This window comes from Alosa pseudoharengus, unplaced genomic scaffold (assembly GCF_046254945.1).
Source record: "Alosa pseudoharengus isolate Yale_2024_CS ecotype anadromous, Long Island Sound unplaced genomic scaffold, YU_APseudo_1.1 YU_APseudo_1.1_scf_16, whole genome shotgun sequence".
NCBI lineage: Eukaryota > Metazoa > Chordata > Actinopteri > Clupeiformes > Clupeidae > Alosa > Alosa pseudoharengus.
The window spans coordinates 20,981,095-20,999,267 of NW_027468630.1; the positions used below are offsets into that span (position 1 = coordinate 20,981,095).

The 18,173-nt window shown below is 44.1% G+C and overlaps 2 protein-coding genes across 2 annotated transcripts in view; both read right to left on the bottom strand.

Annotated features, from left to right (window-relative positions):
• Positions 1–92: 92 nt before the first annotated feature.
• mcm7 (minichromosome maintenance complex component 7) lies at positions 93–13,419 on the bottom strand. The gene is made up of 15 exons (XM_076287416.1): positions 13,221–13,419; positions 10,487–10,566; positions 10,147–10,311; positions 9,844–9,968; positions 9,413–9,593; positions 8,905–9,042; positions 8,146–8,295; positions 7,835–7,949; positions 7,153–7,284; positions 6,665–6,748; positions 5,893–6,104; positions 4,786–5,051; positions 4,255–4,423; positions 2,431–2,540; positions 93–706 (listed from the first exon to the last, which is right to left on the bottom strand). Exons 1-15 carry the CDS (start codon positions 13,249–13,251, stop codon positions 481–483), a joined length of 2,184 nt encoding a protein of 727 aa, XP_076143531.1. The 5' UTR covers positions 13,252–13,419; the 3' UTR covers positions 93–480.
• A 2,176-nt stretch (positions 13,420–15,595) lies between these two features.
• The window catches only part of LOC143125716 (V-type proton ATPase 116 kDa subunit a 3-like), a 15,794-nt gene continuing 13,216 nt past the window's right edge, over positions 15,596–18,173 (bottom strand). The window contains exons 16-20 of the mRNA XM_076287414.1: positions 18,061–18,173; positions 17,821–17,916; positions 17,264–17,384; positions 16,992–17,163; positions 15,596–16,655 (exon numbers count right to left, since the gene is read on the bottom strand). The exon at positions 18,061–18,173 is cut by the window's right edge and continues 1 nt beyond it. Of these exons, the coding sequence (XP_076143529.1) occupies positions 16,571–16,655; positions 16,992–17,163; positions 17,264–17,384; positions 17,821–17,916; positions 18,061–18,173 (587 nt within the window). The 3' untranslated portion in view covers positions 15,596–16,570. The remainder of the gene's footprint in view (positions 16,656–16,991; positions 17,164–17,263; positions 17,385–17,820; positions 17,917–18,060) is intronic.

An 18,173-nucleotide genomic window follows, 5' to 3' on the forward strand; every position in this document is an offset into this window, starting at 1 on the left:
TAGGTGGATATTAAACAACTAAATTCTCCAAAGGAAAATGGTATTAGATGGCATCATTATGGGTTTTTCAAGAAAAACACAAAACACTTCGGTTGTGTGTATACACAAAAGTTTATTTCATTACATAATTGAACATTTCTTTAAAAGTGAAACACTTTAGAAGCAAGCATAAATTCTTCCAGGCTGAAAGAGAAAATCACTCATTGCAGACAGCGATAACTTAGAAAACCACAATCCCTTACAAGTCCACAGTTGTCCCAAGACCTACCCAGTCCCATGTTGGCATATTCCAGCTACCAAATCCATTAAGAATTCTGTGAGCTTCAGCAAACAGACAAAAAAAAAATGGCCGCCTTAGTCCATTGATGATCTCCAAAATGGCGGCCCTGTACACTTCCCGTCCTCATAGCTCCTCCCCTTCCACAGTTTAGTCGTGTGTGTGTGTGTGTGTGTGTGTGTGTTGGATCAGGTAGAGGTCCTTTACACAAAGGTGACGCGTGTACGAGCCTGGTTGACCTGCCAGACGTTGAGCTCCTCATACTCGTCCAGTGCAGACTGGAACTGTGCTGGGGTGAAGCCGCGCGTCACGCACCTCTGCTCGGCCTCCCCGAGCTTCACCACGCCGCCGGTGCCACCCCGTCCGCCGACACCTTCGCCCGCCAGCTCGCGCACCAGGGAGAAGATCACGTCAGCAGGCCTCTGGGTCCTGCACAGACAAGACGGAGACAAAAAACAAAACATTAAGCATATGAGAAGATGGAGATATATCAGCTGTCAAACTATTTTATATAATTGCATGCCGCTGAAGATTTTTTTTATTTTACACAGTCACTTGTTCTGTTGTCAACGATCCTCTTTGGCACTATTGCTATATATTGGGGGAATACCGACAAAGAAACACAGAGTACCAAGTAAGATAACCACATAAGCCAAAAATCCATCCCAAGAGGGGGTGGTAGACTGGACTTTGTAAGTCATGGTGAATTCACAGGTGACAAACAAACACATGGGTGAAAAGCAGATTGAATTTCATTTTCCATTTCACCACCCCTCCTCATAGTTATCACTTAGATGTCCACTTTGGACAGACAGATAGGTACTTTTATTCATCCCGAGGGAATTTTTTTACATAAGACACAATGTGCTGGTAAAGCATTATATATCCGCTCGGATAAAGTTGCATCGTCTGGTGTGACGTGAGCGTCTGGAGAGGGCCATGGGTGCGAAGAACGGCGCTGGAGGGGCAGAGCAGACAGGCCCCAGCGTTTTACGGGCTACATCAGCTACGCCTCCTGTCGTGTGAGCAGAGTCGGCCGTAAAAACAACCTGGAATTTTAACACTTCCTCATCGGTCATTACTGAGCGCCCCTAGCAGGCAGTAGCACACGGGGAGGGGAGCCGTGGAAACGCGGGTGAAGGGAGATTTTTATTTTTTTTTGGGGGGGGGGCAACAGATCATAAACACATCTGTGAGGAGTCTAAGGACACCAGGTCCAGAGAGAAGGGACATCAAGGCTCTACGACGGAGACAAGGCGACAGAGGAGAGGGGGTCCACTGGAACAGAAACCCATTACAGATAAAATGTGGAAACAGGAGCCGAGTAGCCATGAGATGACCATTTCACAAAGAGATCATAAAAAGCAAAAAGAAAAAAGGAAGGAAAAGCCTCCCGAACAAGGCACTCTACATTAAAATGTCTTCATTGAATGGACATGCCCTAAATGAACAGATTAAAAATGGCCATGCAGGGGGGCGCTGTGGCGCAGCAGGCTACAGCGCCCATACCATGTACGGGTCCGAGTGCCCACGGGGAGCCAGATTCGAATCCGACCTGCGGTCCTTTCCCGATCCCACCCTATCTCTCTCTCCTACTTGCTTCCTGTCTCACTCTCACTGTCCTGTCCAAATAAAAGGCAAATAGCCCCCCCCCCCAAAAAAAAAAGAAAAAGAAAAAATGGCCATGCATAGTGGCATGCATGCCTTCTTCAGGACACAACACAACACAACACGAGGAAGGTACATACCTGGCGCAGTTAAAACAAACATGTCCATTCAATAAAGACAAAAAGTGCCTTTGTAGACTTTCTCTTTTGACGCTCTTCCCTTGACACCAAAACAGCAACTGATTAAACACAGCAAACTGCTTTGCATAGTGGTCTTCTGCTTACAAAAAAAAAGGCAGATTTCCTTTGCCCAATCAGTGTTAGACACCAAGCAGCTAGTGAATCTACCTCACAACACTGTGGGTCACTGTGGGTTCCCCATACATAGATGAAGACCAATCCTAGACGAAAAGCCTTTCTCTACGGAGATTTCCATTGATGTCCTCTTTTAATCCAGGACTAGGGCTTAATCCAAGTACGAGGCACTGTGCTTGTGGGTTTGACCCAAACTCCAACTATAGCCTCCACGCCAGTAGCGCATCTCACCTGGTTGTGGATGACTTGTCGGCCTGCAGGGAGTCCTTGGACATCTCCATGAGACGCATGGCCTCGTTCACATCCTCCTTCTCCACCATGTCCACCAGACGCAGACGAGCCTGCGGGGAGAACGTCACAAGAGGTCAAGACACGGCTCATGTCTCTACCCCACACACACACACACACACACACACGAGCACTAAGATTGTCAGGCAAAAGTACTAGACCTTAACATGACCAGTTCAAAGACAATGTTACAGACAAAACTACTATAGTTTGTGAATGACATTGCACATTTCCTGGAAAAGCCTTGCAATGCCGGGGGAGGGGTGTACATCTAATTAACAAATCAGCCATCCACCGCCGAACTGTGCCGGCACTGTCAGACCGAGACAAGTGCAATGCCCAATGAAATGGCCGGCAATTGCCCAAGTCTCCGCCTCTCAACACCAGCTAGACTCTCCACTGGCTGAAGTGTGACAAACAGCCTTCGCCGTGCTTGGTTTCCAAATCCTCCAAGACAGTCCTGCCATCTTCAGAAGGGGTCATCCTAACCTAGAGCACATTTCAACTTTGACACATACACAGTGGTGTTGGTGGAACGGAGGTAGTCATGGGCACAGTCAGTTTTGCATGGGTTTGCACAGCGGCACCAACGCACTCAGGCTGACTGCCCACCCTGCAAAGCTGACTGGAGCCATGGCATGTGGACACACACACACACACACACACACACACACACACACACACACACACACACACACACACAATAACCTTCAGGCAATGGAAATTAAACAGCAGATTTTTATGAAGGTGCATTCAAACTCATGTACATGAGGCACAAAGTAAACTATGTTCCTGAGTCCTGGACAGGATGCTGGGGGCTTCCAGTGTGAGTAACCACACGCTGCCCCCCTGTGGTCAGTCAGTGTAGCATCTGGCACCAAGTGTGTTGTGAAGTGCTGCTTCTGCAGTAGGTCTGTGAATCCTCTACCTGCACAAACAGCACTTTTAACACCCAGGGGCAGGATCTTACCACCTCGTCCATGGTTCTCATGCAGGTTTCCTCTCGGTAGGAAAAGCAGATAAGCAGATAAAAGCAGGCATGTTATGCAATCATTTACCAGTTAAGAGCTACAAAAACAAATATAACGCAAGAGTGAGTGCCTATGACAAGGAGAATGGGAAAATTTAAATTGTTTTCACTGGACTCTGGACATTAATATATTTAATTATTTCAATTATTTCCAACGTGATGTCAGTACTGTGCATTACGGCTGCATATGAAAGAAGTGCTCACACTGCGGTAGGCTGGGTATGGCCACTACCTGCACTGTAAGCACTTTACCACAGACAGCCTGCGGTTTCACCTCTTCTCTTCCCAGTCCTCCAACTGCAGCCCAGAGGAGAAGCCCATCACTATCGGCACACCCGGCCACGCCAGCAGTAGATGGCCCTCCAGCCCTGACCAACAAAATGTTGAGCTATCCAACACTGGGAACCAGACACATAGTAGCCCCCAGAGGTGAGGTAGAGTGCAGGAAATGAAACACCTGAAGGTTGCCCTGAGTGCCGAGTTACATACAAGTCTGCACAATTACACCCACACGTCATTTTCTATCTTCCTGAGGGTCTAGAAGCAATACTCATTTTTGACAATAAAAGTCTATATGGCGTCACAAGTTGGATCACACATTTTTCAGCTGGTTCGGATCCAGCGATCCAATTGTCCCCACTGGGATAGAATCTCCCTTCCTCGCTCTGTTTATGAAAGAATGACAGTCTTATATTTTCAGCGTTTGTCAGTGGTTCTGGGTAATTTAGGAGTCTCACCAGAGCAGTGGAGAGGCGCAGGATGGAGAGCAGAGTACGGGCGGAGGTGAAGGTGGTGTCCTTGCTGACGCGAGCCTCCTTCCTCATCTCCACATACGCTGCTGTGATGTAATCAGCCAATGCCTCGGGGACCACTGGCTGCCGGTTCTTGCACTTGGAGATGTAACGCCTGGAGAACAGATGGGATTGGATAGTTGCTTACTTCTCAGAAGCACTAAGGCTACTTTCACAGAACTTTACATAGCTTCTCTTTAAAGATAAGATAAGATGGCCCGAACACACTGCTGTCCCCCTTTTATTCCTGCTCCATATAATATAGCCATCTCTACCCCACCACTGGCATGCCTGTTCCATATAATATACCCATCTCTACCCCACCACTGACATGTCTGCTCCATATAATATACCCATCTCTACCCCACCACTGACATGTCTGCTCCATATAATATACCCATCTCTACCCCACCACTGGCATGCCTGTTCTATATAATATACCCATCTCTACCCCACCACCAGCCCCTGGCTGCTCACCTCATGAGCTTCATGTCGATGGGGGTGAAGTGAGTGGGCGGCTGCCGGCAGTGCTGGTGCACGTAGGTGATGTGCTGAGCCAACCGCAGATCGGCGTCAGCGTCGGGCTTGTCCTGGATCAGCCACAGCAGGTCAAAACGTGACAGCAGCGCTGCGGGGAGCTGGATGTTCTGCTCGATGGTCTTGCGGGGGTTGTAGCGCCCGTACGCAGGGTTGGCCGCTGCCAGGATGGAGCAGCGGGCATTCAGAGAGGTCATGATGCCAGCCTAGGGCACAAAGAAAGAGGGAGAAGCTGATTATAGTATATGGCAGAATCTCAATATGCCTCCTAAGGTCTGAGCCATGAACCCTCAAAGACTGACAAGTGATTTGAGTTGGAGAGGCTGTAAGGGCTCAAAATGCTAATAAAACGACTGCGAAAGCACCCGTGACATTAAGTTCATAACACCAAAAACATGTTGCAAACATGTTTCATGGCAGTTGTTTACTGATGTTTTTTCAAGCTTCCAGCCTCCCTTTGGGTATAAGTAAGTATATATACTCTTTTGATCCCGTGAGGGAAATTTGGTCTCTGCATTTATCCCAATCCGTTAATTAGTGAAACACACTCAGCACACAGTGAGGTGAAGCACACACTAATGAGCTGCCTGCAACAACAGTGGCGCTCGGGGAGCAGTGAGGGGTTAGGTGCCTTGCTCAAGGACACAGCCGTGCCTACTGGTCGGGGTTCGAACCGGCAACCCTCCGGTTACAAGTCCGAAGCGCTAACCAGTAGGCTGCCCCCATTTAATTGCTGCAGTGAGCAGGAATCGAACCCCGGTCTCCTGCATCATACTTGTTACTTACTGTGCTACATTCCTGTCAACAGGGTAACCCTGTGATCAAAGTCACAAAGATATGATTTGTTGGTAATTCCCTTGGGTAAAGTCTGCACAAACAGAGACTCAAGTGAGTAGTCATGCACTTCACAATTTCAGCGGGGCAGCCTCTGGAATAAATCGGGAACACCCGTAATCAAAGTCGCTCAGTATGTTAGTGTGGACATTAGGATTGAGCCTACGAGTCTATGAAATCATGGAGACTGTTCCGTCATCTTCATCTGGTTACCTTGGCAATGGAGATGGTCTGCTGTTCCATGACCTCATGGATGGCTGTACGGTCGGCGTCGGCCATCTTGTCAAACTCATCAATGCAGCACACTCCCAGGTCAGCCAGCACCAGAGCGCCACCCTCTAGGGTCATCTCCCCGGTGATGGGGTCACGCATCACAGCGGCCGTGAGACCAACGCCAGAAGAGCCCCGTCCAGTCGTGTACTGACCTGAGAACAGGTGAGGAGGGAGAAGCTCATCATCAGCATTTCCTCCAATTCCCACCGCCCCTACACCACTGTCACTCAGAACTTGTTAAATATGGGGCTGTGATAGTGTAGTGGCTAAGGAGCTGGGCTAGCGCTTGCGGCCTTAATCAAGGCACTTAACCCCTGAGTTGCTCTGAAGACAATGGCCCATGTAATATAATTATGTTTGGGAACGTACGCACATCAAATTAAGGTGCAGGAGCCAAAAGACAAAAGATCCAAAGTAAAAAAGAAGGTCGGCACACTTGCTCTCAGTTTGCTTTGATTTATTCGATCCCCAAAGTGACGTTTCGAGCACGTCGGCTCTTCATCAGACTTGTACAAAGACCATGACCATTTTAAATAGGTCATAGGTCACCATATGTAAGTCGCTTTGGATTATTTACATCATTTGTAGTTAATAGTCGTTATACGACGAAGGTAATACTCACATTAGTTAGAGAGCCTTTGCACACATATACTTCCAAGCAAATACCCAAATAACAGTGCAGAGAGAGAGGGGGATTGAGCACTGTACTTACTGCGTGGAGCGAGGCGATCGATGTAGGACAGCAGCTGAGACTTGGCCACTCCAGGGTCTCCCATGAGGCAGATGTTGATGTTGCCTGAGACCGAAGCAGAGGAAACAAATGGATATGAACAAAAGGTAAACTCACATAATGATTTCACATCAGATTAAAAAGGACTTGTGGGCAACACCGCACATCTACAGCACAATCACAAAACACCTCATGACACATCATGAACTAGTTTTTAAATTGAAAGCATTTATAAACACTGAAAGCAATACAAAACCTACTGCCATAGTATAGAATCCTTGCTAAAGGGCCGTTACCACCAAGAACGATAACTAGAATGATTACTGAAAGTGACAATCGACGATATCGTTCATGTCATCATTATAGTTTGTGTGGACATTGTCATTCATAGTAGCTAGAGCAATTCTGTTGTGCCGTTATCATTCTAGTTATCGTTCTGGGTGTGAACCAGGAGTGCACGTCCCCCTTACCTCTGATCTTCATGCCACGCGGGGCCTGTTGAACTCCTCCGACCAGCAGCAGCAGCAGCGCCTTCTTCACATCCTCATGCCCGTAGATCTCAGGGGCGATGGAGCCAGCTAGCTTCTCGTAGAAATCTTCCTCTGTAAACATACATCAGCGTAGAGATAAGATATGCCCATTTAGACCAATGATTGACACACAGCACTGCCATTATAATTCCATCTTTTTCAGTTCAATTGTCCATACATAACCCATGTATTCATATTTTTCACCCATAAGCTCGACTGTGTCTAGTGCAGTGTTACTCAAACTTTTTCTGTCATTCCCCACTTTGGAGGTGAGGAATTTTTAAGCCCCACCTGACCGCATCCAAACGGTAAAATGGTAACATTAAAATATATATTTTTTTTCTTCTGCATTTTGGTTTCATGTTACATTTCCCGTCTCAGTGCACTGGATCAGATGCTATTTTAATTCATATGTTGGTCTGTTTATGACTCCTATGTTTGTGTGTGGCTATTTTGTTTTGAATCTATGATCTTCCTCGTCACCAGTCATGTCTCCATTCCCCACTAGGGAACCGCCCACGCCACACTTTGAGAACCACTGGTCTAGTGCGAGTGCTAAGCCTCAGATTGCTTCTGCATGCCCCAGTGCAGTGTTGGTTGACTATGGCCTGGGTTCCCTCACCTGTGATCTGGCGCAGCTCTTCCTCACTCAGGTCCTGGATCCCCAGCTCATCATCCTCAGTCTTGTTCATTAGAGTGATGCTGTGGGCCTCCAGGTAGGTCTCCGACAGCAGCCCCTGAGAGTGAGAGTAAAGACAACGGATTTAGCTAAGGACAGAGGGAATGCCTGTGTCAAGTCTACTCCAGTTACACTCTTTTCTGTTTAAAGGTGCATCAAATCGACAATTTATCAGCAGCCCCCCTCATCATTGATCAATCGGAGAAGTTCAGACTCTGCCACGCCGCCCCCATCCCGCTGTAAGTGAAGCTCACCTGCACAGCCTGCCTGAAGCCGCTGCGGAGGAGCGGCAGGAATACTCCGGACACAGCCACGTGGTCTCCCGGCTGGGCCACCCTGGTGTTCTCTCCGCGGGCATAAATGGTCATGCTGCGGGGGATGTTCCCCACTGGCACCTGGTCACTCTGGAGGGGGAGGGGAACCACAGGTCAGGGTTAAACACCAATGGACAACACCATACACCGGTAAAAAAAAAGTCAGTATTTAATAAGTTCCCAGTTTATAGCATTTTATAAGCAGCATGGTCATTTAAATCCCCGTTACATTTTGTGACTTGTCTACCATCCTATAATTTCCCCATTCATTTTTCCTCATTCAATCAAATCTTTATATCAGACATCAAAAGGGTCCATAGCATTAAGAAATGTTATCAAGTGTATAAATACATATACACAGATTCCCACAATGTAATGCCTGACCATTTTACGTGGAGTCATCATATTTGCTCAAAATGCACCCTTTAGAAATTTGTAGTTGTATGAGGAAAAGAGATGTGTTTTTACCCCAGAAAAACAAAGACCCTCTCAAGACAAGTGACTGACTAAAGAGATTTAAGGAAAAAAGTAAAGGAAAGTTCTGACAGCTGCGAATTAATTTGCACAAGGTTGTAGCTGCCAGGGGGCATGGCCAAGATGGCTGCTGAGTAGTGTGACTAGCCTATAAGGACTTTGGGAGGGATCCCTTTGATGTATCAAGGCAAACAACTGCACAAGTACTAGCATGAACAAACATACATGTTCCTGTATACGGAGTTCCTGGAACTTGATGAACTTTGACCCCCTTGTCTGCAGGTAGAGTCGACCGCCGGACTTGTTGGTGACACACTCCTGGCTGGGGCACATGATGAGCGGCATGAAGGTGGGCGACTGGATCTGTTTCCAAACACAGCAGGGGGGAAAGGTCAGTCGGCCAGAGACAAAAACAAACACTCTTTCCGAGATTTGGAGCACACACACACACTATCAGTACATCAGAACATGACCAGTAGGAACCTACAGAGTAAAACTAAATACCAGATATAAACACTTTAGCTAAACATCTGGATGAAAAGACATTTTTATAAGCAATTACACAATTATATATGGCATAGATTTACTTGTTCCCCAATTACATTAACTACATAGTTTCTTATCGCTTCAATTCACAGATAAAGCCCCAAGGTACATTATTAAAGATTACCCTAAATCTAGGTATGGTTCATCACTACTACATGAGACCCAATGTGTCATTTGTCCTTCTTACCGGTTGGTAGGTCTCTGCACCACACTGGTCACAGGTGTAGGTGGCCACAGCCATCATGGGCTTGACCTCCGTGGCACGGGTCACAATACCCCTCACCATCACCAGTTGGCCGATGCTGTCTGCCTTCACGTCACGCACCACCTTGGGCTTGGCTGTGCCAGGGGGCCGGAAGTACAACTCACTAGAGAGAGCCCAAACATCAATAAGTGTCAGAGTCAATAAAGTGACTTTACTACAGTTACTCTAACGGTAATTACCAGCACTGACACATTAGTAGTACAATAATAGTAACATAATAACACATAGCCAAATACTGACATATTCCAAAAGGTGAAAGACTGTCCTTTGGCCAGAAGACTGTCTTTATACAAAAACAACGTACTTATCTAGAAAACATACAACTGATCAGCAAAATTTAACGTCACACTTACAATCTCCTCATGAGCTCAGCGGGATACTGGTTCCTGGCGTCACGAGTGTCAGCAGGGTCGCGACCTCTCTGTTCCATCATCAGCCGATGCTCAATGTACACATCCAGGGCATCTTTGGCCACCACCTTCACATGGAATAAAAGCATGCACACACAGAAAGACTGAGCAACCCTTTTTGTGGCAGTACAGAAAGTTTGAAAATAAGTGAGGGAATAATCAGAGATAGAAGAGTGTGCGTGTTTGTGTGTACACAAGCACGAACGCACGCATGCACACACACGAGAAAATGAAATCACACATTACCTCTCTCTCCCTGTACTCTGGGAGCAGTTCATGGACAGCGTCAGCAAAGATGCCCGTGTATCGCTTGGCGTTCTCACAGATGCTCTCCACCAGCTCAGGGTCCTCCTCTGCAATGTCGTCGAGCTCCACCACCAGGGCCACCTGCTCTCTGTGAGCCAGGGCAACCTGAAGCAGGGGCAAAAACAAACATTCGCTAAGACCCACCCACGCAAACGAGCATTTTCAAACAATTCTCTGCATTCTGTGGTGGATGACCATTTTGTTTACAAATTCAGGGTTTACCCAATCAAGGTTGTGTAATTCCATAAGTAATGACAATACGATAATCACACTGTCTTACCAACTGGGCTCCATATTTGAAAACCTTCTTTCCATTGTCATCCTCACTGTAGAACTCCTGAAGAAATCGTTTGCACTTGTCTATAAAGAACATGGAAAGTAAAAGGTTAGTGAATGTGGTCACATTTAAAGATAAAAACCAATAGATAACAAATTAAGATTGCCTACATGTTAAAATTACCATGGTCATTGTTCTATGTATTTACACAACAAAATCAATTCACAATGGGCTTAAACACAAATACTGCTAAAGCATGAAAATGTGAATGTGTATTGCTATGGCACCAAGACGTGCAAGTCTGATCACAGGTTTCTTCCTTGTCAATAATTACATTTCACTAGGTATATAAACCCCCCTCAGTCTCCCTAGCGGGTGTGCCATCATTATGTTTGACAAAAGCCAACAGCGCTGGAGAGCTGTCCACTCACAAACACTGGTCATGTGACCTAACCCCTCCTCCCAGAGGAAGTAACACCACAGTGTCATCAAGTCAAAGACTGATTTACGCCCTCCGAAAACAAACAAGAGGATTTTTCCCCCCTTGTCTGTTTCCAGGAAAACAAAACAAAAAAGACACAGTATTCCAGTGCTTTACCAAAACCGTTTCTGTGAAAACATCAATTCAACAACAAAATGGCATTTAAAAAGAACACAACTTTAGATACATTTGCCACTTTTCTATCATAATATTGTCCATGTTGATAAAGTCTCGCTTTTAAGGCGTTTCGATCAAGAGCAGACTTGAATTGCTAGTGTTTGAATAGAGATACAACGCCATCACCGAGCCTATGGTCCATCTGCTCATTACACCAAATAAGACATTGTCCCTCTCCGACCTCTTTGTTGAGTAACATCGCGCCCGATAATCCCCATGACTCAGTCTTGTTTACAACAAAGCCATACATTGAATTATCAAGATCGTCATAGGCGGTCCACAACGTTAGCAGATGATTAGCCTTTGACAATAAACTGTGTATAAACAACGCAAAATTGATTCGAAACTAAAAAAGACACAATCGACTTCGCGAACAACGCGATTTCAAAACAACCTTCGTCTGAGCTTTGCATACATACCATCAAATGCGCCTGGAAAAGTCCCATCGTGCACGCGACACTTTCCTCTACACTATTCATGTGTTCTTTTGCAGTTTCAGATGCGATTTATAAATGGTATCAACGACACAAGTTTGCGCTCTCTGCTGTTTTTGTAAACAAAGAAGCACATGGCTTTCGAGCCTGGCCACAACTGTACAGACTTACGCTATCCATGCGCATGCAAAATAGTCCCATGTTGTTGTTGTAGTACCTTCTGCAATAACCAAATACCGCCTTGCTTTAATCTCCACTTGTATATAATAATGATTAAATGTAAACAAAAAAATAAACCTTTCGATGCCGGTTCTCTCATTTACACCTGTATCGGACTACATCATTACATACTGAAAAGCGGATGTGAACAAGGCGTTTCAATGCAGCAGTTGCAGCAGCCCTTGGCGAACCACTCCGGACGTAGAGCGTCATTACCCACCCCATCTGCCTTGTCGGACCAACCTATCCCTTTTTATTACCATTTTCATTAAAGCAACACAGTTGCAATGCGAGACCTGCCCAACTATTAGTTATGAATCAGATTATTAAACACATAATTCAAACATAAACTAAAAACGGATCAGAAGTGTGACTTAATGTTAGTGACGCGTCATGGCAGATCGGAAAACAAAGGGTGAGCATGAACATACAAAACTAAAGTTGGCAGAGTTGAACAAGCGAAGCAAGTGCACACGTTTCTATACATTTACCAGACTTATGTAAGTTTAATATAACGAATCCCGGATTGGACATTCGTTTAAGCACTGGAAGTGTGTTTGAAAGAAGAAATTGTAATGTAAAATAACATCGTAAAGCATAACTTACATACCATACAATAACCGCTACTTTCAGGCCTAACCAATTTTATTGGGTGTACACAAAAAAATAGCGATTAACGTAACGTTAGGTCACATTGTTAGGATGGTCATTTAATATCCCTACACAGGAGTGCTAGATGAAACAGTATGGCAAACACATGTGTAACTTAGTACAAATAAACACAATGTCCATGCATGACTTCAATATCATCCAACGACAAACAGCAGCGAAATAGCTTTAACGGTGACCAATTTTCACAGACAAGTTAACAGCGGTGGGTGCTGATGTAGAATGGCACGACTCTGCTCTTGAAAAGACCATGTGGTCTTCGCGCGGAATTCTTTGTCTGAGTTTTCCATCCGGGTATTTTGCACCGTAAAGAAACTTGTCCGAAGCGGTTAGCCAACCCGGCAACTTGTAGCTCCACATTAAGTCATCGTGTTATACCAAATAAGTTAGTATGTGCAAGTTTACAAATGCAATTGCTAAATCCCATATAGTTCAAAAGTTCTACACAGTCAACATAAGGCAAGAAGTTATTGTCGATGCTGTGTGAACTTATGTACGTTAATAACTGAACCTTAACGTCAGTAGCCCATTGTTATAATGCACATTAACTTACTGTTTTATGTTTTCCAAGTCATCACGTACGAATTCTAGTAACCAGGCTTACTAACTCCACAACTAAAATATTGACAAACTGATTTCAGAGAGTTGAAAGTAGGTCATGGCATAGCTAGCCGAGTAACATTGACGCTAATGTTGCATCGGACTAGTGAGTTAACCTTAAAGCGAACTAGTTCTAATGAATAAAAAGGCCACAAACCCTTCTCAGCCACGTAGTCCTTGGGAGCCATGATTACAGATGAAAACTTGTCACCTCACACGGTTAATGCCTTCAAATGTAAAGTGTCGCAGCACTTCTATAAAGATAAAAGTTTTACAACAATTTGGTTATACTGGCGATGGGCACACAGTAATTCTTCTTGAAAGAAAGCATGGACACTGCAAAAACTGGCGCGAGTCTGACTAGCCTCTCAACCAATCATAGTAAGCCATTCGGCTACTATGGGCGCAGTCTCTCTGTGGCGCGAAATGTTGGGTAGTCACATGATCCCATCAACCAATAATATGACTGTCGGTAACAGCGCGAAAAGTCTCAATGCATGACTGTGCCTTTCTTTTACTGTGCGCAAACACCGAATAATAACTTTAACGTCACTGGCTTATCTAGATGATCAACACTCAGGATAAGTATACGGCAAATATCAAAGCTTGCAATATAGCTATATCTCAGCATATAGACAAGAACTTTCAGTAACTGCTATTTTAAATCGTCCGAGGTGATAGTCTCTTCTCTTTATTAATGAACCAATGTTCGCTTGAAGTGGGAATGTAAAACACGGATGAACACTTTAAAGCTGATTAATCAAATTAGCGTTAGCCGAAGTAGGGTTGAATATCGCTGAGCGCTGCCTTTTGCTGTCCTGTACATGAATACTCAATTCTCCATGTCAACATAACATAGATGACTGAAAGAGTTTGTTACGATAATTTGTCATCACACATTTCACACACATTTTTTAGATTATTTTAGTGTTATATAAGATTGTATTGCTAAATAAGATATTACTCAATTTTAATGCATTGATCATTTGGTGATAAGAATAGTGCTTAAAGAAGAGGAGTTTCTGTATCCCTGAAATTATTGTCCATCCTGTCGTATTGGGAAATTTGCCCCATCCCCTCAATATCAGGACATTTTCTTTTCTCTCTTCAGTGGTGGGAAATTCACCTGCTGAAGTTTGTGGTAGTTGACCTTACTGACAAGCAATTTGTACACACTATCAAACAAAACGCCTTCATTTCACCTCTTGGAAATTACTTACTGTTTCCCTTAAAAGCCTTCTATAATGAAGTAGTTTCTAAGTAGAAATGTCCATAGATTAAGGTTGATTAAGAAGAAAAGTCCACTCTATCATCATCCACCCTGTTGGAAATTAGACAGGTTGGACATTTACCTGACAGGGTGAATCTGAACTAGATGTACCGCAGAGCGGTACAAAATATGACCTCAGCTCAGTCCAGCACATTTTTTCCACAAAAATAAATCACGATGAAAGGCCTATATGATTCTGTCTCACTAAATTGCATTATCCACACTCAATTCTCACTGGTATCTGCTAGACAACAAGTACCAAAACATGATTAGTTCATAGATTTCACATGTAAAATTCATTTTATACAACCCCACCCCCATCTTGCCTGTTCATAATTCTGAGAAATTATTGTGTGCATGTTTATGTGTGTGGGTGTGTGTGTGCGTGCTTGTGTGTGTGCCTGTGTTTGTGCATGTGCATGCATGCATACATATGTCTACTGTGTGAGTATGTGTCATACGTATGATTACTGTGAATGTATGTGTGTGCGTGTGTATCTGTTTATGCACATGTGTGCACATGGAATGGGTTAAGATGACCCCTGGAGGCAAACATACGGAAAAAATTGGTCATCCTAGGCCCTATGGTTCTCAAGATATTCACAGAAAACTGTGTCTGCCCTACCCTCCTTTCGGGGGGTCCAGTCCAGCGGGGGGGCTACAGATCCAAACGAAAAATGATGGTTCCATGCTATCCATGTGGGGTTACATGCCCACCAAGTTTCGTGTACCCCGGTCTTTCAGTGTCCCGGGAATCCTTGACGGAAATTTGGACATGCGAAAAAGAAAAAAAAGAAAAAAATCTGACTAAACCTATAAACCGCTTCGCTGCGGTCATAATAAGTGGGAGCTAAGCTAATACTCTATATTTCTACAACCTGAGTGTCTGCTAATTCATACATCAAACGAATAGAAAATTAAGACCAAACTATATAGCAATTGTGAGGGTTGAATGGCACTCACTAGTGATATTCATCTATAGTCTATTGCCACTTGGCTCAGTCTTATTTAATGCCATGGTGGAGACACTTTATAACACAACTTACGTTTTACTCTTTTACAACTACTGTGTAATTCTTTGGCTAATTGTGTGTGTGGGTAATGCAGACTCTACATAAAGGGGGTGGAGATGGCAAATCTCCAAGTAATCTAAAAGTCAAGATATTAAAATTGCCAATAGATAAACTAATCAGACATTCACCCAATGTTATCCTAATGTTACAGACTTGTATAGGTTGGTTGACACTGGAAGGAGACAGCTATCTTGTTGAAAATATTCTCTATATATTTAATTTCATGGGCAAATTAGGATACAATCTGACATGTCATAGCCATGCAAAAAAAATGGAATGTTGTTCATGCATTCATTATTGGGTTCATGCGTGTTAAAGTGGAATTTAACCACGGTAGTTTCAAGGAGAAATTCATGGGGCACATTCACATGATGTTTCTAAAGCGCTGTGGACACACTCTGCTTTCGACATTCGCTTACATTATTCTCAATACAACCCCGCACACTAGCGGAGGTGGCGGCAGAGTTCGACGCTGGTGTGTGGGGTTGTACTGAGAACAATGGGGTCAGAGTAATTGAATGACGAAAGCATAGTTTGCTGCACTCATGTCGCCGTCGGTCTCCGCAATGCTTTAATCAGCATACAAGCAGTTTGTAAAACACTGTCAAGTCAGTCTGCAATGGACATTTAGGGTGAGGTACAAACATGTTTATAGGGACTAACAATGTCACTTTTGGTAACAGTTTAGGGATCAGCAACAACTTTCATAGAAATTGCAGTGGCAGGCCAAAGATGTCTTCTGTGAGCTGGCACACCACTTAGGTAAGTCTAAACTCTTTCTATGTTCTGTCAACGATATGGCACATCATCCAACGAGGAAAAGATATGGCACCGAGAACAAATGCTAATGTCAGCCTTTCAGTCAGTCAGTCAGTCACAATCAATGTGCTTGTAACAAAATTGGTCAGACAAATATTTTGGTTACGTAAATTATACAAGAATTTGAGAGGTGAATAGGAAATAACAGAGCACAGTATAACGCGCCAAAGAATTAGTGCAATTTAAATGCAGAAAATCAAAGCAAACAAAAACAAAGCCAAAAAAAGGGACTGCAAACTGGATCTTTATAATGGTGGGACCCCTTAGTGCAGACGAAATGCATGATTATGTCACATAATTCTTAGCCAATGTGTAATAGGCAAATCAACAAGTCAAATAATTCCCTTATGAAATGTTAATTAAGGATGTGAATGAGAACGGGTTGAACTTGTAGCCTGTCCCATTGTAGAATTTATTCTGAAACTCCACCCTGAGAGAAAAGGAAAAAGGGCAGCAAGAGATAGAAAGAAATATTATTATGGGTAGATGATGTTTTAAAAGTACATTCAATGTCTATTGACCACACTAACAACCAAAAGTGTTACAACAGTGAAAGCAAAACAACTGGCTAAGTACTGTTCAATGTCACGCATTATTGGAAGTTGCCACATTTTGACAAGAAGGTGTGTATCCATCATTTAAATCAGTTGTGCTGTTTTGTTATTATCAACAGGGTCCCATGACGGAGTCTTGTCTGAGCAATTATTGCACTTTTGTGGACACAAATAAAGAAGTAAAATGTGTGTGTGTGTGTTTTGTAGCTCACCAGTGCAACCTAAGTGCATGTAAGAAGGCAGAGAGTCCCTCCATGACCAACAGGATGGACACAGTGAGCACTGCAAAGGCTGCAAATATGGCTGCCATAATCACAGAGCCCACATATGGCTGGGACTTCAGCCCAATCCTCATCACCATGGTCCACAGGACCTCAGATAGCTCTGCAAGGGACAAAACACATCTTACACATGCACATATCTCAACTCTACTCTAACACACATATATTTGTACTTTGCCTAGCAAAGTGTGTCTGACACTTACGTGCATGGGCCAAGCTAAGAGCCCACAGTCGTAGGTAGGACGCAGTGTTGGAGATGCAGCCAAGACAGTATTCTATGGTGTGGATAGCCTGGTGCATGAACTCGTTGGCCACGTCAAACTCCTGAAGACCAGAAGAGAAGTGCAAAGAACTGGATGAATGGTGGGACAGGCAACCATTCCATGCAACCAACTAATGCATAGTGAGATGGTGAAATACCAAGAAAACACATTAGGAGACAATGGAGTTCTTAGAAAGTCAGCTGACATTATTGGCATGCTAAGAAAATGCTAGCATTGCTAATGGGTGATTAGTGAACACACACATAACAACTGTTCAGGACAGACAAAAAAAAATTACAAAGGAGGCAGATCTACAGACATATACTATTCTACTACTAGTATTATTAGTACTATTCTACACATCTATACTTACATGTCCTACTCTGACTGCGATGACTGAAATTGAGCAAGAAAAAGTTAAGTTATTACAGCCATCAATCGTCTCTGACCTTTCCTTCATCCTGCATACCTATTGTATTACACTCCTCTCTCCTCACCTCCTCATCCTTCTCTTCAGAATGACTGCTGCTCTCTACTTCCCCCTGCTGGGCATTTATGGAACCATTCTCGGACAGCAATGGCCGCCGGTCTCCCTGAAAACGACAGAATGTAATATTCAAACACACACAAGCAATTTAACAAAATGACCAAAAACACACGACCAACCTCTAAATACACCCAAGAGCAAGTTGTATGACGCAACCTGTTTAAAGAATAAAAGCATTTCTCACACACACCATGACATGGCGTCTCTTCTTCTTGTGCTGGACATACTGGTGAATGGGTTTCCCCAAGAGCAACACAGGAACAGCACAAAGAGCCACCACCACCAAAATCTTCTGCACAATCA